Source organism: Rhinopithecus roxellana, chromosome 12, assembly GCF_007565055.1.
Source record: "Rhinopithecus roxellana isolate Shanxi Qingling chromosome 12, ASM756505v1, whole genome shotgun sequence".
Lineage (NCBI taxonomy): Eukaryota > Metazoa > Chordata > Mammalia > Primates > Cercopithecidae > Rhinopithecus > Rhinopithecus roxellana.
In genome coordinates this window covers 128,938,498-128,963,995 of record NC_044560.1, presented here as the reverse complement: position 1 = coordinate 128,963,995, position 25,498 = coordinate 128,938,498, and the positions used below count along the sequence as shown (strand labels likewise).

Here is a 25,498-nt window from a genome sequence, read left to right as displayed (position 1 = left end):
ATGGTTCACAGAAGATACACAGTTACTGGTAACTATTGTTACCACTCCCGAGGGGACAACTATGGTAAACTGCAAGAACGTGGGAACGGAAGTTGAAACCGCCATTCACTAGCTGTGCAACACTCAGCCTGTCGGTCAGTCAGCAGGCAGTGAGAGGGGGGTTATAAAGATGGGCAAGGGACGCCGACTTGTAAACAAACATTGCCATTACAAGGTGAAGAGCGCTGCAACTGAGTTCGGTTCCCTGGACTTGAGGGCGGGAAGAGGTAACCTCAGCGTCCCTATCTGTAGGCTGGGAGCATCAAATGAGATGACAACAGAGAAGCACACAACACTGCTGTTGTGAATGAGGAGTAATGGGACAGAGGAGGGGCGTCCACCCGCCTCCTGGGACGGGATCTCGGCGGCAACAGTGCGGGCCCGCTCGCTCCCACAGCGGGCAGTGTTGCTGGGGACCTTCCCACAGATGCCGACCCCCAGCTGCGCCGCCGGTAACCGACAGGCCAAGCCAGCCGCCTCCGCCCCCGCTCGCCGCACCACGGCGGAAGTGGCAGCCTGAGCGGTTGGCGGGTGTCGAAAGGAGAGGGCGGGGGGAGACCGTGCGCAGCGGCCTATGGCCGTGGAGTGGCGGGACCGCCGGGGGTCTCACCTGAAGCCGGGAGGGTCCTCCAACACCAGCACGCGGGAAGAGCAAGATGGCTGCCTCAGCCGAGACAGAGAAAGACGACGGCGGCGGCGGCAGCGGCGGCGGGAGCAGGTCCACGTGACACACCCGACCCCGCCTCTCCCTCTCCGGGGCAGCCTATCCCGGGAGCGCACATCTGAACTCCAACGCCCCGCCTGCTTTGCGCATCCCTCTAGTGCTAGTGGCGGCAGGTGCAGGTGGCCGCGCAGCATCCTGGGGCTTGCAGTCTCCCGAGCGTTCCATTGTGTCCCTGCCTACAATTTTAGGGAACCTAATAAAAGGGCGGTCGGTACGTTTTTGTTTGGGTGTGTACTTTTGTTAGGTTGCTTTTTCGCTATGCATTAAGTACGGACTTTAGGACTCAACTAGTACCAGGAAGAAAAAGACCGGACATTTTCACCTGTTATACAGCGGAGGGGAAAAATTGGGAAGAAATCCTCAACCTACAAGAAAAATAACCAGAAGAAGCTTTACACTTTAGCCTGCAGTGACTTCTGTCCTGGTGTCCTAAGTCCACCTAAGTCAGTTTTGCAATAAGAGGCCCCAAGTTTGGTTTTCTCGGAGCTTGCATCAGTTGGTTGCATCATCCCTGAGTAGAAGATTTGCGGTTGCAAGGAAAGATAAGGTACAGAGCTTCTCCAGAGGGAAAGTGCATGCCTGCACGGCACGAGCCCACGCACCGCAGAACAGCCTTGCCAGGTCTCCTCGGAGACCCTGGCAGGAACCTAACAATGAAATCCAGTCGTCCAGTCTTTATTTGTGGAGGGGGAAGGAGAATCCGAGGCCAGTGGGCAATCCGCCCACTGTTGGGAGCGACTGACCTCACGAATCAATAATTTGCGTTTGACTAGGAAGTGCAGCGGTTCTTGGGGGGAGGGGCTGGACTGGGTGGCCGACGCGAGCAGCAGTGGTTCTCCCGAACCTCTCCCCCGCCCTTACTATCTTGGCCCACATTTTCCCACTCCGTCCCAGAACCTAGACACCCAGAATCCATGGAAAGCAACTCGCGCTCGAGAAGAGCTCTCGTACCCTTCCACGTGATCTGCACCTTTAAACTCACTCCATCCCAAACCGGACCCCGGAGGCACCACCCACATCCGTCTAACATCACTTCCTCCAGAGTTTGAAAAAAAAAAAAAAAAAAAAATCTAGAAAGGAGAGGGGTTGTGCTGAGCCGCGCTCGGCGAACGGTGTGGACCGTCTGCTGGGACTCCGGCCCTCCGTCCGCTCAGCCCCGTGGCCCCGCGCCCCTACTGCCATGGAGACGCGGCCTCGTCTCGGGGCCACCTGTTTGCTGGGCTTCAGTTTCCTGCTCCTCGTCATCTCTTCTGATGGACATAATGGGCTTGGAAAGGGTCAGACCGCGTTCTTATCTTCTCTTTACTGATCCTGGGCCCCAGCCCAGTATAACCTCTTCTTGCCCTAACACCGTTCCCCTCCCGTTATATCTCTTAGACCACGCCAGATTTCTTTTCATCTTCCCCAATCACTCCTGGAGTTTGAAGATTTCTTGGGGTAGAGAGTAGCAGGTCTGGGGAATGAAGAAGTTCTACTTGAGGCCTCTCTAAATTACTGGGTTGGGGGGAAGGAATGGCCCATAAATTAAGAAAAGCGTGTTTAAGAGCCCGGCATAGTGCCTAGCACTTGGGAGGTCCTGAGGAGCGGTCACCTTCCCACCCAGGAGGAGTAGAGCCGTTGGGGACCTGCATATGCAGAGAACCCTGTCCTAGGTCTGAAGATTTCTCTCCTTGCCTCTTCCGTGAAGAGCTAGGTTACTGCTACTTGCTTACCTTTGGGAGACAGCACCTGCATCCCAGGTAGCTGGATCTAGTGCATAAGAAGAGCAGGGTGAAGGGAGAAGGTCTGCTGTTTAAGGATCCCCAACAATTGTCCTTGCTGTGGTTCAGCGAAGTGTTTTTGTGAATGAGCGATCAGTGGTTATGAATGGAAGTTAGGAGGTGTGGCCCCCTACTCCATCCATTACCTGCATCTCCATTCTAAGTTTTAACACCTTTCTCCTCATCAGCCCTTAAGGCTGAAAGTTGGATTGACAGTCTGTGAACTCAGGGTTTATGCTTTTCTAAGTAGATGAATCGTAGCATGGATCCCAACCCCTCTTCCATTTTTTTCCCACTCACCTTAATGTATGGAATGATTCTGCTGCAATCCTTCTGTTTTTGTTTTATCCTCTCTATTTTCACATCAACTGGTGAGTAATAAGATTGGGTGGGCATTCATTTTGCCTGAATGCAATCATTCCTTCATTCCATAAATAATTTTTGATCACCTCCTGTATTTCAGACACTGTCCTAGGCACTAGGGATATAGCTGTAAACAGGACAGACAAGGTTCCTATTCTCGTGGAGCTTATATTCATGTCAGAGAGACAGAGTAGACTCATGAACAAATTAATAAGACAGTTTCAGCTAGGAACAAGTGCTGGGAAAACAACAAGACTGTGATGGAATAGGAAGTAGAAACACTGGGGAGGTTGGGGAAACTGGCATCACTTGAGTTATGAAGGTCAGGAGAAGCTTTTTGGAGAATGTGATATGTGGGTTTCCATCTCAGTGATGAAACTTCATGACAAATCCTGTTAGGCCAGAATGTTTTAAATACTGACAATCCCATTTTAAAACAGACTACTTTTTTGTTTGTTTTGTTGTTTTGTTTTTTAGACAGAGTCTCGCACTGTTGCCTGAGCTGGAGTCCAATGGCATGATCTCAGCTTACTACAACCTCCACCTCCTGGGTTCAAGCGATTCTCCTGCCTCAGCCTCCTGAGTAGCTGGGATTACAGGTGTCCACCACCACGCCTGGCTAGTTTTTTGTATTTTTAGTAGAGACGGGGTTTCACTATGTTGGCCAGGCTGGTCTTGAACTCCTGACCTCATGATCTGCCCTCCTCGGCCTCCCAAAGTGCTGGGATTACAGGTGTGAGCCACTGCACCCAGCCAGACTACTGTATATTTACAGTAAAATTGTAAGTTCTAAGAGTAACGGAAGAGTAGAGTGTTAGATACGTGAGTTTAGATCTGACTTTTTTCTTTGTTGTTTTTTCTGTTTGCTTGTTTTTGTTTTTGAGATAGAGTCTTGCTCTGCCACCCAGGCTGGAGTGCAGTGGTGCAGTCTCGGCTCACTGCAACCTCTGCCTCCTGGGTCCAAGTGATTCTCCTGCCTCAGCCTCCCAAGTAGCTGGAACTACAGGCGTGTGCCACTACACCGAGCTAATTTTTTTTTTTTTTTTTTTTTTTTTTTTTTGTATTTTTAGTAGAGATGGAGTTTCACCATGTTGGCCAGGCTGGTCTCAAACTCCTGACCTCAGGTGATCCTCCCTCCTGGGCCTCCCAAAGTGTTGGGATTATAGGTGTGAGCCACCGCACCAGGCCTAGATCTGAGTTTTAATTTGTTCTGCCACTCACTAGCTGAGTAGCCTTGGGCAAGTTTCTTAACTCTCAAAGCCTCAGTTCCTCATCTGCAAAATGGACATTATAACTACTTCAGACACTCAACAAATAACTTACTCTGTTCAAGTTACTGTGTTAGGTGTAGGTAATACCTTGGAGTCAAGTATTTTGTATCTTTATTCCTTGTTCAATATTAAGCTTTGTGTGATTGTTCCTGTTACCATTGTTGTGTAATAAATCACCCCAAAATTTAGTGGGCATGAAGAAATCATTTATTATGCTCACAATTGTGTGAGTAAGGAATTCAAGGCATACTGGGAAAGGCTTGTCCCTGTTCTATGATGTCTGGGACCTCGGCTAAACTGGTTACCTCTCCATGTGATCTTTCTGCATAGGCTACTATGGGTTTCCTCACAGTAGCTTTATGGGAGGCTGGATTCCAAGAGTGAGTGCCATAAGAGAACAAGGTGGAAATGCATGGCATTTTTGTCATCTAGCCTTACAAGGCACATAGCATCACTTTCACTGTACCCTGTAGGGGCAGATTTAAGGGAATGGGATATTAGGACCCCACCCTCACCCCCAGTGGGAAGTATGTTGAGGTCACATTGTAAGAAAGGCATATCTGCCACAGTGAACTAGGACTATTTCTGTCTTGTTCATGCTCAGGAATATTTGTTGAAAGAGGAAATGAATGATAAACATGATAATTGTGATTCCTGTCCTTTTTTCAGCTTACAGTCTAGTAAGATACCAAGACAGGTAAGCAGACAGCTATATGGCAGCGTGATATGTACTTGCAGCAGGGAAATACTAGGTAGCTGCAGGAGCACATAGAAAGGCAGCTTAGGGCAGTGGGGCTGGGTTGGGAGGATTCAATCAAAAAACAAAAGGCACTTAATATTGTGTCAAACACTTAGAAAGTATTTAATAAATATTAACCAGTATAATCCCTAAAAGGAATTCATACTATTTCAAACTTTTGTTTCATGTATCTCTTGGGTATGGATTCTTGGGAAATAGATTACACCCCACTTCCCCTACCTCCCAAAAAAAGTGCTACCTGGGGCAATGGTTGCTGAAAGTCTTAATGAGATGGATTTCTTCCCAGATGTTTAGCTCTAGCTCTTTCTGGAAAATGGCCTGGTGGTTTGCAGAGAGGAAAGACTGAATGATCTCTACTGTTTTCATTAAGAAGCAGCAGCACAGTGATGTGGACTTAGCACTAAATAGAAATTGGGAGACCCAGGCCAGGCACGGTGGCTCACACCTGTTATCCCAGCACTTTGGGAGGCTGAGGCAGTTGGATCACCTGAGGTCAGGAGTTCGAGACCAGCCTGACCAACATGGCGAAACCCCATCTCTACTAAAAAAATACAAAAATTAGCCAGGCATGGTGGCACACACCTGTAATCCTAGCTACTCGGGAGGCTGAGGCAGGAGAATTGCTTGAACCTGGGAGGCGGAGGTTGCAGTGAGCTGAGATAGTGCCACTGCACTCCAGCCTGGGACAACAGAGTGAGACTCTGTTTCAAAAAAGAAAAGAAATTAGGAGGCCTGGATATTAATCCTGGTCAGGCCATTTAGTTCTGGTCCTCCTTGACAACCAATTAATCAATGAGAGAGTTGGACTAGAAGTGCTTCCTAAGATCTCTTCCAGCTCTAACATTCTATAGAGTTCCAAAGTAATTACATTGTTCTCCGTGAACTAAAAATTTGGAATACATCACTTATGGGGAGAAGTAGTGACCCATATTTACTGTACATTTATTGTCCTTCAGGTGCTGTTGTGTGCATTTTTCATGTATTGACTAAGCCTCATAATAACCCTATGAGATGGATAATGTTTTTATCATTATCCCCATTTCACAGATGAAAAAAACCTCAAATGAGGCACAGGAGTCCAGTGGACTAGCTGGAATACAAATCCCAGAGCCAGTGCCCTTAACCAGCATACCATTCCAGTCTCTCAGTGCAGATGCTCCTCTAAAGTTTAAAGGAGAAACTAGAAAGCTATCAGTGGGAGTGGTTCTTGTGCTCTTCTGCCTGAAACAAAAATGGATGACTTTGTCAAGTCTCTAGAATAAAAATTTGGCGCTAACACATAGGCAGTGTGTTTACCTCCCACACAGTGTTCTACTCACATTCACAACAGCCTGTGGGATACATACTTAGCCATATTTTGCATTTATGAAAATGGTAAGTGGCTGAACAAAAATTCTGATGCAGGTCTGTTTGACTGAGACAATCATTATTTAGCCACTATGTTCTATGTCTCAGGTATAGTGTTCCCTGTTTGAGAGGCTTGGCTACCAGCTCTGATGCTTGACCTTTTGTTATTTAGGTTTCATCAGCTGGGAGTGGGTGGATAATACTTTTCAGATGTCCTTAGCTTACATTCATTAAAACAATTTTTGGATGAAGGGATTGGAAATTCTGATTGAATGCTGTGTTTAGAAATGGTTGCTTTTCTTTCTTTTTTAAAAAATTACTGTTGGAGGGTAAGAGCTGCTGATGTGGGAGACTTTGCAGATAACTGGCATAAATTAAGTGGCTACACAGGTGACACTTTAGGAAATTGGACTGCCTTCAGATGTTCCATGTTGGCACAGGTGGGAGCGTTAGTGGTGCTGGGGAGTAGACAATTTTAGTAAGAAGGTAAATACTGTACTTTTTAAACATCTTTTTGAGGGAGAAACAAAAACGATCCAAGTTTTCTAGATCTGAAGTTGGTGTTACCATTCTGCTTTGGCGAAGCTGCGTTCATTTGTTCATTTAATCTTTGCTAGAGAGGCAGTAAAGTGTGGTGAATGGTTGTTAACTACAGACCCTGGAACCTAACCACCTAGATTCTAGTCCCAGCTCTGCCACTTACTGGCAATGTAACCTTGGGCAAGCTGTTTCAGTTCAGCTTCCTTATTTGTAAAGGGATAATTAGAGTTTCTACCTCATAAAGTTATTGTGAGGATTAAATAAGTTAATACATATAAAAGCATTTAAGTGCCTGGCACATAATAAATTTCATATGTGTTAGTCATTATTAATATTGTTATTACAGTATAATTATTACATAAAATAAGCACTTAGGCTGGGTGCAGTGGTTCATGCCTATAATCCTAGCACTTTGGGAGGCCGAGGCGGGCAGATTGTTTGAGGCCAGGAGTTCAAAACCAACATGGGCAACATAGCAAGATCCTATCTCTACCAAAAAAAAATGTAATTGCTTAATAAGTGATGGTGGTGATTATTACTGTTATTAAAAATGCCAATGTAAATTGTAATATGAATTCTCAAGGAAATTTTGTACATGCATTGGACTATTTTGTTGTTGTTGAGACAATCTTGCTCTGTTGCCTAGGCTGGAGTTCAGTGATGCAATCTCGGCCCAGTGCAACTTCTGCCTCCCGATTTCTAGCGATTCTCCTGCCTCAGCCTCCCAAGTAGTTGGGATTACAGGTACCCGCCACCACGCCTGGCTAATTTATGTAGAGTAGAGATGGGGTTTCACTGTGTTGGCCAGGCTGGTCTCAAACTCCTGACCTTGTGATCAGCCCGCCTTGGCCTCCCAAAGTCCTGGGATTATAGGCGTGAGCCACCGTGCCCAGCCGCAGTGGACTATTTTCACATTAAACCTCTAGACTTACTCTTAGGGATATTGCAGTAGAACAACTTGGGAGGTACTGGGGTATTAGAAAAGAATGCTAATTAGGAGTCAGGAGACTTAAATTTTGGTTGTGGTCTACCTTGGAGTATTGGATAATTTTTTTTTAGGCCTCAGTAAAATAAGAGGGTTGGACTAAATCTCTAGTGTTGTGACTCTTTAAATTTAAATTTATTAAAGTTAAATAAAAGTAAAAATTGAGCCCAACTGGATTGTCCACATTTCAATTGTTCTGTAGCCACATGTGGCTAGTGACTACCATATTGAACAGCTCACTGCAGTAAGTTCTACTTTACAGTCCTGTTCTAGGTCTCTATTAGTAATAACCTTACATGATGGTAAGGTTTGACACCTGGCTTCTGAGTGGCCTAGGTACATGGAGAATTTATTTTAATTAATTAATTAATTAATTTTTTTTTTTTTTTTTGAGACAGAGTCTCACTTTGTCACTCAGGCTGGAGTGCAGTAGCCTGATCCTGGCTCACTGCAACCCCTGCCTCCTGGGTTTAAGCAATTCTCCCACCTCAGCCTCTCAGATAGCTGGGATTATAGGTGCACACCACCACTTCCAGCTAATTTTTAAATTTTTGGTAGAAATGGGGTTGGCCAGGCTGGTCTTGAACTCCTGAGCTCAAGTGATCTGCCTGCCTCAGCCTCCCAAAGTACTGGGATTACAGACATGAGCCACTGTGCCTAGCTGAGAAATTTTATTTAACCTGATATTAATCTAGCTTCCTTGACTCTCTTTTGTTTGGCTTTGAACTTCTATAAGTCCTTCTGTTTTAGGCATGCTTTTTTTTTTTTTTTTAATAAAAAAAGAAACAGGGTCATCCTCTGTTGCCCAAGCTAGAGTGCAGTGCTGCCATCATAACTCACTGCATCCTCGAACTCCTGGCTTCAAGCAGTCCTCTGACATCAGCGTCCTGAGTAGCTGGGACTATAGGCACATGCCACGGCATCCAGCTAATTTTTAAATTTTTTTGTAGAGGTGAGGTTTCACTATGTTGCCCAGTTTGGCCTCAAACTCCTGGCCTCAAGTGATCCTCCTGCCTTGGCCTCCCAAAGTGCTGGGATTATAGGTGTGAGCCACCATAACTGGCTAGGTATGCTTTTATAAGCATTGTAGAGGTATTTTTTTTCTTAAACCAAGTCTGACAATTTTTGTCTTTTCACTTTAATTGGCAAGTTTAGTCCACTTATGTTTGTTTTGATTATTGACAGAGCTGCTATTGTTTGTTATCCAGTTTCTACTGTTTTTTTCTGTGCTTTTTTTTTTCTTTTTGCCCTTTCTTTGGCTTGTTTTTATTTTATCTCCTTTATTAGTTTGGAAGTTGGCATTCTAGTTCTTTTCTTTTAGTAGTAATTCTTGAAATTTTACTTGCATACTTAACAAACTCTAACACTATTATACCCCCAGTGGTAAGAGGGACTTTAGAACATTTAACTTCAATTACCCCCTCTTTACTTATAAGGAGTTGTCTCATATATAGTTCTAATTTTAACTTTTTTCCCGAAACTTAATTAGTTATTTTTTAGAGATAGAGTCTCATCCTGTTTCCCAGACTGGCCTCAAACTCCTGGGCTCAAGCGATCCTCCTGCCTCAACCTCCAGAGTAGCTGGGACTACAGGTGCATATTGTGCCTGGCTTAGTTCTCTCTCTCTCTCTCTTTTTAACTCTACAAATTGGGCATTATAAATTGCTATACAGACAATATTTACTTGCTCACTATTATTAGTATCTAGGCCTTTTTCTGGGATCATTTCCTACCTGAAAAAGTCCTTTAGCTATCCTTTTGATTTTCTCTGGTTCTCTTAGGGGACTATTTCATACTTCTTCCCATCTTTTCAAATCTCCAATACTTCTTCCATAGTCCTTGCTCACAGTTAGTAATTATGGTCCCTCTATAACAGAAGACAGAAGGAATCAGAAGAGGCCTTTCAAAAATTCTCACTAAAGCATTTACCCACTAGTGTTCATATATGCTTCCTTTCCTGTTGTTACCTGATAAACCATCATTATTCCTAGTAAAGGCTAATCCCTCTCCTTGAGTGCTAAATCCCGTCTCGTCTCACTGACTTACCAACATTTTACCAGTGACTCTTCCTTCTCATGTTGTATTACCCCTTTTTCCTATCTTTACTATATCATTTCTATCAGCTTTCAGTTGTCCCTAGTACAGCAAAAATCTTTTTTTTTTTTTTTTTGAGACAGAATCTTACTCTGTCACCCAGGCTGGAGTGCAGTGGCATGATTTTGGCTTACTGCAACCTTCACCTCCAAGTTCAAGCAATTCTTATGCCTCAGCTTTCTGAGTAGCTGGAATTACAGGTACATGCCACCATACCTGGCTAATTTTTTTTTTCTTTAGTAGAGACGGGGGTTTCACCATGTTGGCCAGGATGGTCTCGATCTCTTGACCTCGTGATCCACCCGCCTTGGCCTCCCAAAGTGCTGGGATTACAGGTGTGAGCCACTGCACCTGGCCTAATTTTTGTATTTTTAGTAGAGATGGGGTTTCACCATGTTAGGTTAGACCAGGCTGGTCTCGGACTCCTGACCTCAAGTGATCTGCCTGCCTTGGCCTCCGAAAGTGCTGGGATTACAGGTGTGAGCCACCGCACCCAGTCAAGATTTTTTTGAAAGAGTTGTATGTATTGGATCTAATTTTTCTCCTTGGACTGTCTTGGTCATGCTCTAATCATGCTTTCATCCTCACTGTAAATGGCAGCTCCATCCTTCTACTTGTCCAGGCCAAAAACCTTAGAGTGATCCTTGACTTCTCTTTTTGCTCTCATATCCCATATCCATAGCAAAATCCTGCTAAGTTTGCCTTTGAAACATATCCAGAACCCACTGGTATCTTATTCCTTCTACCACCCCAGCTGGTCTAGTCCACTATCATCTCTTGCCTGGATTATTGCAGTAGCCTCTTTATTAGTCTCCTTGCTTTTGCCTTGCTCTGCTGTATTAGTTTGCTAAGGCTACAGGAACAAAGTACCACAAACTGTATCTTTTTTTTTTTTTTTTTTGAGACAGAGTCTTGCTCTGTCAGCTAGGCTGGAGTGCAGTGGGGCAATCACAGCTCACTACAGCCTTGACCTCCCAGGCTCAATCGATCCTCCTGCCTCCACCTCCCAAGTAGCTAGGACTACAGGCATGCACCACCATACCTGGCTAATTTTTCTATTTTTTATAGAGATGGGGTCTCACTATGTTGCCCAGGCTAGTCTCAAACTCCTGGGCTCAAGTGATCCTCTCACCTCGGCCTCCCAGAGTGCTGGGATTATAGGCATGAGCCACCATCCCCAGCCCAAACTGTGTCTTAAACAACAGAAATTTATTGTCTCACAGTTCTGGAGGCTAGGAGTCCAAAAGCAAGGTATCAGCAAGATTGTTTTTTCTAAGGGCTGTGAGGGAAGGATAGAAAAATCTCTCAGCTTACCTTTTTTTTTTTTTTTGAGACAGAGTCTCACTCTGTCGCCCAGGCTGGAGTGCAGTGGCGTGATCTCAGCTCACTGCAAGCTCTGCCTCCCGGGTTCACGCCATTCTCCTGCCTCAGCCTCCCGAGTAGCTGGGACTACAGGCGCCCGCCACCTCGCCCAGCTAGTTTTTCATATTTTTTAGTAGAGACGGGGTTTCACTGTGTTAGCCAGGATGGTTTCGATCGCCTGACCTCATGATCCGCCCGTCTCGGCCTCCCAAAGTGCTGGGATTACAGGCTTGAGCCACCGCGCCCGGCCAGCTTATCTTAAAATGTCTATTTTGCTCTTATTTTTGAAAGATAGTTTTGCTGGGTATAAAATTCTAGGTTTAGAGTTATTTTCTTTTAGTATTTTAAAGGTGATATTCTGCTGTCTTCTGATTTCTGTTGTTCCTGTCAGTCTAATCATTGATCTTTTGTAGGAAATATGTCATTTCTCGGCCAGGTCTGGTGGCTCACTCCTGTAACCCCAGCACTCTGTAGGAGGTCGTGGTAGGCAGATCACCTGAAGTCAGGAGTTTGAGACCAGCCTGGCCAACATGATGAAACCCTGTCTCTACTAAAATACAAAAATTAGCCAGGCATGGTGGCAGGTGCCTGTAATCCCAGCTACTCGGGAAGCTGAGGCAGGAAAATCGCTTGAATCCAGGAGATGGAGGTTGTGGTGAGCCGAGATCACGTCACTGCACTCCTGCCTGGGCGACAGAGCCAGACTCTGTCTCAAAAAAAAAAAAAAAAAAAAAAGTCACTTCTCTTTGAGTGCTTTTAAGATCTTCCCAGTGTTTTTGTTGCTCTGCAGTTTCACCATTTAAATGTTTGTTTTTATAATTTATCCCAGTTAATACATATTATGAAGAAATATGTAGATTCATGGTTGTATTTTGTTTGTTTATTTTTGAGACAGGATCTCTCTGCCACCCAGGAGTGCAGTGACACAATCATTGCTCACTGCGGCCTCAAGCTACTGAGGTCAAACAATCCTTCCGCCTCAGCCTCCCAAGTAGTTGGGACTACGGGCACATGCCAGTGTGCCGGACTTTTAATTTTTTGTAGAGACAAGATCTCTCTGTGTTGCCTAGGCTGGTTTCCAACTCCTGGACTCAAGTGATCATTCTGCCTTGGCTTCCCAAAATGTTAGCATTATAGGTATGAGCCACTGTGCCTGGCCATATTAATGTTTTATCTTGTTCTTGAAAATGCTCAGCCATTATCTCTTCAAATATGCCTTAAAAAAAAAAAAAAAAGAGTTTCCCCTATTGCTCAGGCTGGAGTGCAGTGGCACAATCTCAGCTCACTGCAACTTCCACCTCCCGGGCTCAAGTGATTCTTGTACCTCAGCCTCCCAAGTAGCTGGGACTACAGGCGTGTGCCACCATGCCTGGCTAATTTTTGTGTTTTTAGTAGAGCAGAATTTTCACCATGTTGGCCAGGCTGGTCTCGAACTCCTGGGCCTCAAGTAATCTGTCTGCCTCAGCCTCCCAAAGTGCTGGGATTACAAGTGTGAGCCACCATACCCTGCCTTCAAATATGTCTTTTTCCTTCACCCTTTCATTCTGAGACTCCAAATTTATGTGTATTAGACTTTCACAATCTATTCTATATCTCTTGGCCTCTCCCTAATTTTCATTTCCTGTCTCTTTGTGTTGCATCTTGAATACCTTTTTCTGATCTATGCCTCTGCCTGCCTCTAATTTGCTGTTTTAACTTGTCCACTGCATTTTTAAAAATTGATACTTTATTTTTGGAGCAGCTTTATGTCTATAGAAAAATTGAGCAGAAAATCCAGGGTTCTCCTATATTCCCTTCCCTCTCTCCCTCCTTCTCGCAACTTCTAGTAACATCTTGGGCTAATGTGGTACATTTGTTACAATTGATGAACCTGTATTGATATATTATTATTAACTAAAGTTCCTAGTTTACATTTGGGTTCATTCTTGGTCTTGTACATTCTTTTTTTTTTTTTTTTTTTGAGACGGAGTCTCGCTGTGTCACCCAGGCTGGAGTGTAGTGGCCGGATCTCAGCTCATTGCAAGCTCCGCTTTCCGGGTTTATGCCATTCTCTATTTGTTATTCAGTAACCTTATGAGATATAATTATTATGCCTCTTTTAAAGATGAGACAGCTGAAGCATAGAGTGATTAAGTAAAACTGGGTTATTAATAAGGCCAAATTTAAATGAGATAACACATGTGGTATGTCAGGCACATACAAGGTGGTCAGTAAATAGCAGCTAGCATTATGATCACTAATAATTTTTGGATATAAAATTATTTTATGTGATATAATCTAAATAAGATTCATTTACTCAAAAAATATTTTATGGAGCATTTAGTGTGGCCATGTGTAATACTAAATGCTAAGGAAATAGAGAGGAATAAGACATATATGGTCCAGAGATAGACACATAAACATGTACAAGTCATCCTGGGGAGTGCTGTGATGGGGCAAGAATAGGGTGCTTTGGGAGTCAGGGAAGATATACCAGAAGAAATGCCCTCTAGGCTTATACCTGAAGAAGGAATTGGAGGTAAGGGACGGAAGGAATTGCACAGGTAGTAGTGATTGTGAAAGCCTAGAGGGGAGAGAGTGCATGCTGCTCTCATTTAAAGAAGTGAAAGGGCCGGACACGGTGGCTCCCACCTGTAATCCCAGCACTTTGGAAAGCTGAGGAGGCTGGCGAATACCTGAGCTCAGGAGTTGGAGACCAGCCTGGCCAACATGGCAAAACCCTGTCTCTTCTAAAAATACAAAAATTACAGTCTGGGCGCAGTGGCTTACGCCTATAAGCCCAGTAGTTTGGGAGGCTGAGGCAGGCAGATCACCTGAGGTTGGGAGTTCAAGACCAGTCTGACCAACATGGAGAAACCCCATCTTTACAAAAAATACAAAATACACCAGGCTTGGTGGCACATGCCTGTAATCCCAGCTACTCAGGAGACTGAGGCAGGAGAACCACTTAACCCGGGAGGTGGAGGTTGTGGTGAGCCAAGATCTTGCCATTGCACTCCAGCCTGGACAACAAGAGTAAAACTCCATCTCCAAAAAAAAAAAAAAAAAAAATTAGCCAGGTGTAGTGGCAGGCGCCTCTAATTCCAGCTACTCAGGAGGCTGAGGCACAAGAATCACTTGAACCTGGGAGGTAGAGGTTGCAGTGAGCCAAGATCACACCACTGCATTCTACCATTGGTGACAGAGAGACTCTATCTAAAAAAACAAAAACAAAAAGGAATGTACAGGGTGTATGTATAAGATTTTAGGAAAAGTGTGGAAAGTGAGGCTGGAGAGGTGGGCAGGTGCCATATTCTGAAAAGCTTTGTAAACCCTACTACAAGAGTTGGACCTTTATCTTTAGGGCATTGGAAAGCCTTTGAATGTTTTTTTGTTTTTGTTTTTTTCCAGGAATAACATGATTTAGAAAGACCATTCTGTGCTATCCTACAAAACACGCTCAAGAGTTTAAAATAGAAAGATTACTTTGGCTGAATTGTGGGCATAATAATAACAATAGCTTTAAATACTTCATTTAATCCTTATGCTAACACTTGGAGGTAGGTCTTATTGTCTTGTTTTTATAGATGAGGGAAAATAAGAAAGAAATTGAGACTTGGAGAGCTTACTTCACTCACAAAAATTCACACTTAATAGGAAATGGAGTCATGGACCTAGGTCTTTCTGAATCTAAAGCTGTATTGCTGAATCACCTTGAATTAGTTATGATTTGTTATGACCTGCTTTATGTTTACTCTGTGGGAAATTCTCATTCATTCTTATAGTATTATTAGCATATTCCATGATAGTTTACAAAGCATTTAATGTCATTTTTTAATTTAGCCTCCTTTGAAACTGTGAATTAGGTGGTGGTGTCTCCATTTTGCAGGTATGAAAACTGAGGCTTGAGGTATGGTCCCGTACACCTAGAAGGTGGTGGAGCTGGGACTTGAACACCAAGCTCTTGACAGAAGAAAACCTTCTTAGTGGGTATCTTGTGAACATGCATACTTCCTTCTTGGGACTGTGCCCTTTGTTCATTGTGTGAATGCTTATAAAGTTCTTTACTTCCAGGTTTTGGAGATCATATTCATTGGAGGACACTGGAAGATGGGAAGAAAGAAGCAGCTGCCAGGTACAAGACACGGTTTTAGGTCATTTATGGTGGTAAAACACTTTTCAGCTATCAACTTAACGTTAATTTTGGTGAAGGGCTATACCAAGGCAGAGCAAGAACTGAATAATTGCCTAATTACAACAGCAATAATATTGGCTAACATTTATAGTTGAGCCTTGAACAACATGGTTTTTTTTTTTTTTTTCTTTTTTGAGACAGTCTTGCTCTGTCACCCAGGCTGGAATAGAGTGGTGTGATCTTGGTTGAGTGCAACCTCCACCTCCCAGGTTCAAGCGATTCTTGTCAAGCCTCACCCTCCCACACAGCTGAGATTACAGGCATGTGCTACCAGTTTTTGTAGTTTTTAGTAGAGATGGGGTTTCACCATGTTGGCCAGGCTGGTCTTGAGCTCCCAACCTCACGCGATCTGCCTGCCTCGGCCTCCCAGAGTGCTGGGATTACAGATGTGAGCCACCATGCCTGGCCAAACAACATGGATTTGAACTGCACAGGTCCACTTGTATGTGAATTTTTTTCAATAATAAATGTATTGGAAGATGTTATGGAGATTTCAAGCGGTTTGAAAAAACTTGTAGATGAATGGCATAGCCTAGAAATACCAAAAAACTTCAGAAAATGGTATGTTACAAGTGTATAAAATATATGTAGATACTAGTCTATATTATCATTTACTACCATAAAACATACAGAAATCCAGAAATCTACAAGTTAAAATTTATCAAAACTTCTGCACACTGGCCGAGTGTGGTGACTCATACCTGTAATCTCAGCACTTTGGTAGGTTGAGGCAGGCAGATCACTTGAGCCCAGGAATTTGAGACCAATCTGGGCAACATGGTGAAACCCCTTCTTTACAAAAACTACCAGTTATTTGGGGGAGTTGAGGTGGGAGGACCAACCTCAACTCCACTCCAGGAGCCTGGGAGTTTGAGGGTGCAGTGAGCTGAGACCATGCCACTGCACTGCAGCCTGGAAACAGAGTGAGACCCTGTCTAAAAAGCTTCTGTCCAGCCATGGTGGCTCACGCCTGTAATCTCAACACTTTGGGAGGCTGAGGTGGGTGGATTACCTGAGGTCGGGAGTTCAAGACCACCCTGGCCAACATGGTGAAACCCCGTCTCTACTAAAAATACAAAAATTACCTGGACATGGTGTGCGCGCCTGCAGTCCCAGCTACTAGGGGAGGTTGAGGTAGGAGAGTCACTTGAACCCGGGAGACGGAGGTTGCAGTGAGCTGAGACTGCACCATTGCACTGCAGCCTGGGAGACAGAGCAAGACTCTGTCTCAAAAAAAAAAATAAAAATAAACAAATAAATAAAAATAAAAATAAAAAACTTCTGCACACAAACACTTATAGACCACACATGATGCCATTTGCAGAAGGGAGAAATGTACACAAATGTAAAGATGTCATATTAAATCATAACTGCATAAAAATTAACTGTAGTATATAACATATGACTAATAATTTTGTGGTGACCTCCTGTTGCTATGGAGATGAGCTCAAGTATTGTGAGTATCCACTTAAAATGCCGTGCAACATTAATCATCTTCAGTGAGCAGTACGTCTCTCCAGTGTATTGCGTATTGCAATATAAAGTAGTCTCTCAGCTGGGCACGGTGGCTCATACCTGTAATCCCAACACTTTAGGAGGCCGAGGTGGGTGGATCACTTGAGGTCAGGAGTTCGAGAGCAGCCTAGCCAACATGGTGAAACCCTGTCTCTACTAAAAATACAAAAAACTTAGCTGGGCGTGGTGGGTGCATGCCTGAAATCCCAGCTACTCGGGAGGCTGAGGCAGGATAATCGCTTGAACCCGGGAGACGGAGGTTGCAGTGACCCAAGATCATGCCACTGCACTCCAGCCTGGGGTCTCAACAACAACAACAAAAAGTAATCTCTTACAACTCTTGCATATTTTTCCTGGTATTTAGTACAATATCATAAACCTAGAATAACACCATGAAACCCATACAAGGTGCCATTGGTGATGCTGGAAGTGTTCCCAAGAAGCAGAGAATGCTCATGACATTACAAGAAAAAATTGAATTGCTTGATATGTACCGTAGACTGCGGTCTACAGAGGTAGTTTCTTGCCGTTTCAAGATAAATGAACCCTCTTTTTTTTTTTTTTGAGATGATGTCTTGCTCTGGCCCGGCCAAATGAATCATTTTTGAGAGTCTGAGGCAGGAAGATTGCTTGAGCCCAGTAGATTGAGACCAGCCTGGGCAACAAAGTAAGACCCTGTCTCTACAAAAAAAAAAAAAAAAAAAATCTTTTTTTAAAGATAAATCCAGCATAAGAACCAATTGTGTAAAAAAAAAAAAAAAAAAAAAAGGAAATTCATGAAGTTGTCACTGTAGCCATGCCAACAGGCACAAAAACCTTGCACTTTTTGCCAAATGCCTTTTTATGTGCATAATATGCAGCTTTTATGTGGGTACTATAAGAAAGGCATACCTATTGACTCTAATATGATTTGAGAAAACACAAAGTCATTATATGGCAACTTAAAGCAAAAAGAAGGTGAAGGATCTAAAGCTGGAGTATTTAATGCCAACAAATGATGGTTTGCTGATTTTAGAAAGAGGTTTGGCTTTAAAAATGTCAAGATAGGCTGGGTGCAGTGATGCCTGTAATCCCAGCACTTTGGCAGTCCAAGGCAGGTGGATCATTTGAGGTTAAGAGTTTATGACCAGCCTGGCCCACATGGTGAAACCCCATCTTTACAAAAAATACAAAAATTAGCCAGGCGATGGTGGCCCACACCTATCATCCCAGCTACTCGGGAGGCTGAGGCAGGAGCATCGCTTGAGCCTGGGAGGTGGAGGTTGTGTGAGCCGAGATCCTGCCACTGCACTCCAGCCTGGGTGACAGAGTGAGACCCAGTCTCAGAAAAACAACAACAACAACAATGAGATACAGGAGAAGCAACTTATGCTAACTAAGAGGCAGCAGATGAATTCTCAGACACCATTAAGAAAATCATTGAAGAGAAAGGATATCTGCCTGAACAGGTGTTTAATTCAGATTAAGGTACCCTATTTTGGGGGAAAAAAAGGCCACAAAGGACATTAATAGTAAGGAAGACCAACCTGGGCAACATGGGAAACTGTCTCTACAAAAAATAGAAAAATTAGCTGGGTGTGGTGGCGCATGCCTGTTGTCCCTGCTACTCAGGAGTCTGAGGTGGGAGGATTGCTTGAGCCTGGAAGATTGAGGCTGCAGTGAGCTATGACTGCACTACTGAACTGTAGCCTGGGTAACAGAATAAGACCCTATTTCAGTTTTCAAAAAGGGAAAAAAAAAAAAAAAAAAAAAAAAAGAAGAGAAGCAAGTACCAAGATTGAAGGCAAGAAGAGATAGGCTGACTCTACTGTTTCGTGCAAAAAAACCCAGCACTTTGGGAGTTAGTGGTGGGACGACTACCAGAGCCCAGGAGTTTGAGTCAGGTTTGTCATCAGAACTGCCCTTGTCTGTAAAGCTGTTAACCCCCAGCCTCGAAGAGCAAAGATAAACACCAGCTACCAGTGTTTAGGTTGTGCAATAGGAAGGCTTAGACAACAAGAACCCTTTTTCTGGATTGGTTCCATCAGTGCTTTGTCCCTGAAGTCAGGAAGTACCTAGTCAATAAGAGACTGCCTTTTGAAGTTCTTTTGATATTGAACAATACTCTGGCCACCCAGAGCCCCATGAGTTCAACACCAAAGGCATAAAAATGGTCTATTTGCGGCTGGGCATGGTGGCTCATGCCTGTAATCCCAGCACTTTGGGAGGCCGAGGTGGGGAGATCACCTGAGGTCGGGAGTTCCAGACCAGCCTGACCAACTTGAAGAAACCCCGTCTCTACTAAAAATACAAAATTCAGCAGGCCTGGTGGTGCATGCCTGTAAAGCCAGCTACTCGGGAGGCTGAGGCAGGAGAATCACTTGAACCTGGGAGGTGGAGGTTGCAGTGAACTGAGATCACGCCATTGCATTCCAGCTCGGGCAATAAGAGTGAAACTCTGTTTCAAAAAGAAAAGAAAAGAAAAGGAAAGAAAAGAAAAGAAAAGAAAAGACAGGACAGGACAGGAGAGGAGAGGAGAGGAGGGGAAAGGAAGAAGGAAGGAAAGAAGGAAGGAGAGGAGAAAAGAGAAAAGAAAGAAAGAAAGAGGTCTATTTGCTTCCAAACAGTATTTCAATCAGCTACTACATCGGGGGGTGATAAGGACCTTTAAGGCTCATTACACACAGTCCTATATGGAAAACAGACTGTCAAAGCTATGGAAGAGAACTGCAATAGAGAGAACATCATGAAAGTTTAGGAGGATTATACCATTGAAGATGCCATTGTTGTTATAGAAATAGCTGTGAAGACCATCAAGCCTGAAACAATAAATTCCTGCTGGATAAAACTGTTCAGATGTACATAAGACTTCACAGGGTTTATGACAGATAATTAAAATCATGAAAGAGATTGTGGATATGGCAAAAAAAAAAAAAAAAAAAAAAAAAAAAGGTGAGGGGTAAAGGGTTTTAAGATATGATCTTGGATAAATTCAAGAGCTAACAGACACCAAATCAGAGGAAGGAACAGAAGATAACTTGATGGAGATGAGTGCCAGATGATGAGGAAAAACACGTAGAAGAAGCACTGCCAGAAAACAGATCTGGCAGAAGGTTTTAATTATTTAGGAGTGCTTTTGACTTATTTTACAACGTGGAACCTTCTAAGATATGTGCCCTGAAACTAAATCAAAGAAAAAGGATTGGTATTGTATAGAAACATTTTGAGAGACATGAAAAAGCAAAAAAGTCAGACAGAAATTATAATATATTTCCATAAAGTTACACTAAGTGTGCCTGCCTGTTCTGCCTCCCCTTTCACCCTCTTCTGCCTCTGCCATCCTGAGACAGCAAGACCAACCCCTCCTCTTCCTCCTCAGCCTACTCAGTGTGAAGACAAGGATGAAGACCTTTATGAGTATCCACTTCCACTTAATGAATACTAAATATATTTTTGTTTCTTTATGATTCTCTTTTTCTTTTCTTCTTTTTCCCCCCTGCTTCCTGGAAAGATTTTCTTAATAACATTTTCTTTAATTTACTTTATTTTAAGAATACAATATATAATATTACACTCAAAATATATGTTAACTGAATATATTATTAGTAAGGCTTCCAGTCAACAGTAGGCTATTAGTAGTTAAGTTTTAGGGAGTCAAAAGTTATATGCAGATTTTTGACTGCATCAGGGGTCAGTGCCCCTCATCCTGGGGTTGTTCAAGTGTACTAAGTGCTATTGTGTATTAGGCATTAAATTATGCAAATCAACTCATTTAACTCTCAACAACTTTTTGAGGTTGGTGTTACTGTTATCTTAATTTTAGAGATGAAAAAAGTAAGGCACAGTTTTTTCTACGTTTACTAAAATAACTTGTCCAAGAGCACACAGCTATCAAGTGGCAGACCCAAGCACTCTATCTTCAGAGCCTGCTCTTTAAATCTGTACACCATACTGCCTGCTAGAGTCAAGTTGAATAGTCTATAAAGTCTCAAGTAGGTTTAGTTAAGTATTTTTAGTAGAGACAGGGTTTCACCATGTTGCCCAGGCTGGTCTCGAGCTCCTGACCTCAGGTGATCCGCCCTCCTCTGCCTCCCAAAGTGCTGGGATTACAGGCGTGAGCCACCATGCCGGGCCTGTGTTTACATTTATTTAACCCTCACAACAACCTACTAGATTGGAAAACCTGTGAAATAACTGTTGTTATTTTATAGAAGGGGAAATTGAAATACAGAAAAGTTATATAATTTGCCAGCAATTACAACACTAGTAAGTGGAGGAGCCAAGACTTGAATGTTTTTTCTATACTGTACAAGAGAGATACAAAGACCCCAGTATATGTGCATCTACAATATACACACATGCACAGGCACACTCACATTTCTGCGTCTACCATCCTATAGTGCTTGCTGTTTATACAAGAGATCCAACGGTTTCATGGCTCTGGGTCTCAAACCTTCTGCAATAACAGAGTTGCCAGATTGAGCAAGTAAAAATAAAGAATGGCCAGGCATGGTGGTTTATGCCTTTAGCCCCAGCACTTTGGGATGCCAAGGCGGGTGGATCACCTGGGGTCAGGAGTTTGAGACCAGCCTGGCCAACATAGTGAAACCCCATCTGTACTAAAAATGCAAAAATTAGCTGGGTGTGGTGGCGCCCACCCGTAGTCCCAGCTACTTGGGAGGCTGAGACAGGAGAATCGCTTGAACCCAGGTGGTGGAGGTTGCAGTGAGCTGAGATCACCCCACTGCAGTCCAGGCTGGGTGACAGAGCGAGACTCTGTCTCAAAAAATAATAATAATAAAATAAAGGATGCAGGCCAGGCACTTTGGCTCACACACCTGTAATCCCAGTACTTTGGGAGGCAGAGGTGGCACAATTACTTGAGCCTGGGAGTTTGAGACCAGCCTGAGCAACATACTGACACCTCATCTCTAAAGAAGAAAAAATAAATAATAATAAAAAATTAAAGATGCCCAGTTAAATTTGAAGTTTAGATAAACACCAAATAATTTTAAATATATCTATGCAATATTTGGGACACACTTAAGCTTAAAAATGTTTTTGGTGTTTATCTGAAACTCAAATGTAACTGGGCATCCTGTATTTTATCTGGCAACCCTACTAAGGAGAAAAATTCCTATTTTGTCTTTCAAGTTCTAAGTCAAATGACTATTCCTACATAAAGTCTTCAGTGATTTCTCTGGGTAGTTTGTTTTTCCCTTCTGTTCTTTTATAATCTCACCTGCATCTATCCATTATAATAGGTATTACTCTGCTTGTAGGCGCCTGATCCTTCCCATTCCGACCTTTTATCTTTTGTGGGGAAAGCGTTTTATGTTCATCTCTGAATTCCCAACCTTGGGGATGTTGAATGATTGAAATGGTAATTGAATAAACATTTACTGAGAGCCAGTAGGTTTAAGAGGAGGAATGAAGGAGAACCAGCATTTATTAATTGCCTTCTATATGCTAAATATAGTGCTGATTGCTTACAATATTTAATGCCCCTTAGGCCTTATTAATAAAATGGACGGGCAGTCTTTGGCCGCAGGAAGATCACGTTCTCCTGAGGCCTATAACATTTGGCATAAATAACTGAAGCCATTCTAGTCTCTGTAGCTCCTTTCTGAGAAAGCTGGACCTGGGCCTAGTTGGCGTAGAACTCCTGTTTCCATAGAAACAAGAGGGTCTGTAAAAGTCGAGGGAGACAGGAAGAGCAGTTTGCACTTCCGGCTTACGTCAGAGACGCGTACAACCCGGAAGTTGACGCAGCGCTGTTGCTTATGGTTGCTCCATGAGAGGATGCCGCTGGTGGTGTTTTGCGGGCTGCCCTACAGCGGCAAGAGCCGACGAGCTGAAGAGTTGCGCATGGCGCTGGCTGCCGAGGGCCGCGCGGTGTACGTGGTGGATGACGCAGCTGTCCTGGGCGCAGAAGACCCAACCGTGTACGGCGATTCTGCCCGGGAGAAGGCATTGCGTGGAGCTCTGCGAGCCTCCGTGGAACGGCGCCTGAGTCGCCACGACGTGGTCATCCTGGACTCGCTTAATTACATCAAAGGTTTCCGTTACGAGCTCTACTGCCTGGCACGGGCGGCCCGCACCCCGCTCTGCCTGGTCTACTGCGTACGGCCCGGCGGCCCGAGCGCGGGACCTCAGGTGGCGGGCGCGAACGAGAACCCAGGCCGGAACGTCAGTGTGAGTTGGCGGCCACACGCTGAGGAGGACGGGAGACCCCAGGCGGCGGGCAGCAGCGTCCTCAGGGAACTGCAGACTGCGGGCTCTGTAGTAAATGGAAGTGCCCAGGCCGACGTACCCAAGGAACTGGAGCGAGAAGAATCCGGGACTGCAGAGTCTCCAGCTCTCCTGACTCCAGAATCGGAGAAATCTGCAAAGCATGTGTCTGGTGCCTTTTACTCTCCAGAACTCCTGGAGGCCCTAACGCTGCGCTTTGAGGCTCCCGATTCTCGGAATCGCTGGGACCGGCCTTTATTCACTTTGGTGGGCCTAGAGGAGCCGTTGCCGGTGGCGGGGATCCGCTCTGCCCTGTTTGAGAACCGGGCCCCACCACCCCATCAGTCTACGCAGCCCCAACCGCTCGCCTCCGGCAGCTTTCTGCACCAGTTGGACCAGGTCACGAGTCAAGTACTGGCCGGATTGATGGAAGCGCAGAAGAGTGCTGTCCCCGGGGACTTGCTCACGCTTCCTGGTACCACAGAGCACTTGAGGTTTACCCGGCCGTTGACCATGGCAGAACTGAGTCGCCTTCGTCGCCAGTTTATTTCGTACACTAAAATGCATCCCAACAATGAGAACTTGCCCCAACTGGCCAACATGTTTCTTCAGTATCTGAGCCAGAGCCTGCACTAACCAGAGGAGGTAGGGAGAAGCCATGGCTTCTGATCTCCACTCCACATTATTTCTCTGGGAAGAATAGGCAGAAGGTCTTCAGAGCATATGGATGCAGTACTGTACTAGAGCTGTCCAGTCCTTGGGTTTACAGCGTAAGTTGAGACTAAAGAGAATGGAGAACTATCGTGGCGCATTCTGGCAAGTCCCTCCAGAGTACGGAGCTCAGGTGGACAGGGATTGCCTAGATCGGATCCTACTTGGGATATCACAGAGCATTGACCATTGGTTTCCTTCATCTGAGGCGTGGGAGAGCAGACTGGATGGATGAGAATTGTTTTAAAACAATTGTGAACAGAAACTGAAGATGGCACAGTTCTACATCTGCACCTGCCCTTTTTTGATACCACAAAAGTATTTTTTGAGTACTGTACTGACTTTTTGCTAGTCTCTATTCTGGGACTGAGTTCACAGATAAATACATTGGTGTCTATCCTTGGGAAACTTTGTTTTTGTGGAAGTAAGCAAGTTATCTACTAGATTATTTCCTCTAATAAAATCTTTAAAAATAGTCTACTGGAATTTCTTTCACTTAATATTCCCTGTGTAACTTTCATGTAACATTTTAGGTATACTTGTCATTGTTCCTTTAAGTGAAGTAGTATTTTGATAGTTCTGAGAGAGTAAATGTTTTGATCTACTCCAGTAATTATGTTGTGACAATTTCCATAACTGTTGTGCTTCATGCTGTATTTCAAGGCAAATATTGCAAGCTTCTTTCATTCTTCATTGATTTCATTGAACAAATGAAATTAAAGTAGTACCTACTTTAACAGTGCCTGTGATTTTCAAAGACGAATTAGATACAGTATTTTTGCTCTTGAGATATGTGGTGAAAAGCTGGGTGTCGTGATTCATGCTTGTAATCCCAGCACTTTGGGAGTCCGAAATCGAGGTGAGGAATTCGAGACCAGCCTGGCCAATGTGGCAAAACCCCATCTCTACTCACAATACAAAAATTAGTCGGGCATGATGGTGTACTTGTAATCCCCGGCTACTCTGGAGGCTGAAACACGAGAATCGCTTGAACCTGGGAGGTGGAGGTTGCAGTGAGCAGAGATCGCACCACTGCACTCCAGCCTGGGCAACAGTGAAACAGTGAAACTCGAAAAACAAAGAAGTATGTGGTGAGAAATACAAGTAAAAGATACGATTAGGCTGGGTGCAGTGGCTCACGCCTGTAACCCCAGCACTTCGGGAGGCCAAGGCGGGTGGATTGACGAGGTCAGGTGTTCAAGACCAGCCTGACCAACATGGTGAAACCCCGTCTCTACTAAAAATACAAAAAGTAGCTGGGCGAGGCGGCCCGTGCCTTGTAATCCCAGCTACTCAGGAGGCTGAGGCAGGAGAATCTCTTGAACCTGGGAGGCGGAGGTTGCAGTGAGCCGAGATTGTGCCACTACACTCCAGCCTGGGTGACAGAGCGAGACTCCATCTCAAAAAAAAAAAAAAGGATGAAATGGGCTGGTGGTCAGAGGATGATGACAAAGGACAAAATGTTTTGGAAACCTGGTGAAAAAGACTAGCTGTTGGGAGAGGTGGTTTTGGAAAGGTTTTATAGAGGAGTTAACACTTGAACCATCACTCTAGAATAATGTCAGTAAAGGGCCAAATAGTAAATGTTTTTAGGCTTTGTGGACCATCAAATACTGTTGCTACTTACAGATGGTAAGTAAACA

The 25,498-nt window shown here is 44.2% G+C and overlaps 3 protein-coding genes across 4 annotated transcripts in view; 2 read left to right on the top strand and 1 right to left on the bottom strand.

Moving 5' to 3' along the window:
- BTF3L4 (basic transcription factor 3 like 4) overlaps positions 1-904 on the bottom strand; it is a 42,642-nt gene extending 41,738 nt beyond the window's left edge. For both annotated transcript variants that reach the window (XM_030942105.1, XM_030942106.1), the window contains exon 1: positions 650-904. In XM_030942105.1, coding sequence (XP_030797965.1) covers positions 650-897 — 248 coding nt within the window. In that variant the 5' untranslated portion in view covers positions 898-904. The remainder of the gene's footprint in view (positions 1-649) is intronic.
- Positions 860-25,498, top strand: part of TXNDC12 (thioredoxin domain containing 12) — a 36,108-nt gene continuing 11,469 nt past the window's right edge. The window contains exons 1-2 of the mRNA XM_010370421.2: positions 860-2,040; positions 15,299-15,359. Of these exons, the coding sequence (XP_010368723.1) occupies positions 1,944-2,040; positions 15,299-15,359 (158 nt within the window). The 5' untranslated portion in view covers positions 860-1,943. The remainder of the gene's footprint in view (positions 2,041-15,298; positions 15,360-25,498) is intronic.
- On the top strand, positions 22,515-24,335 carry KTI12 (KTI12 chromatin associated homolog). Its single transcript, XM_010370419.2, has one exon. The coding sequence runs from the start codon at positions 22,716-22,718 to the stop codon at positions 23,778-23,780; it is 1,065 nt and encodes a 354-aa protein (XP_010368721.1). The 5' UTR covers positions 22,515-22,715; the 3' UTR covers positions 23,781-24,335.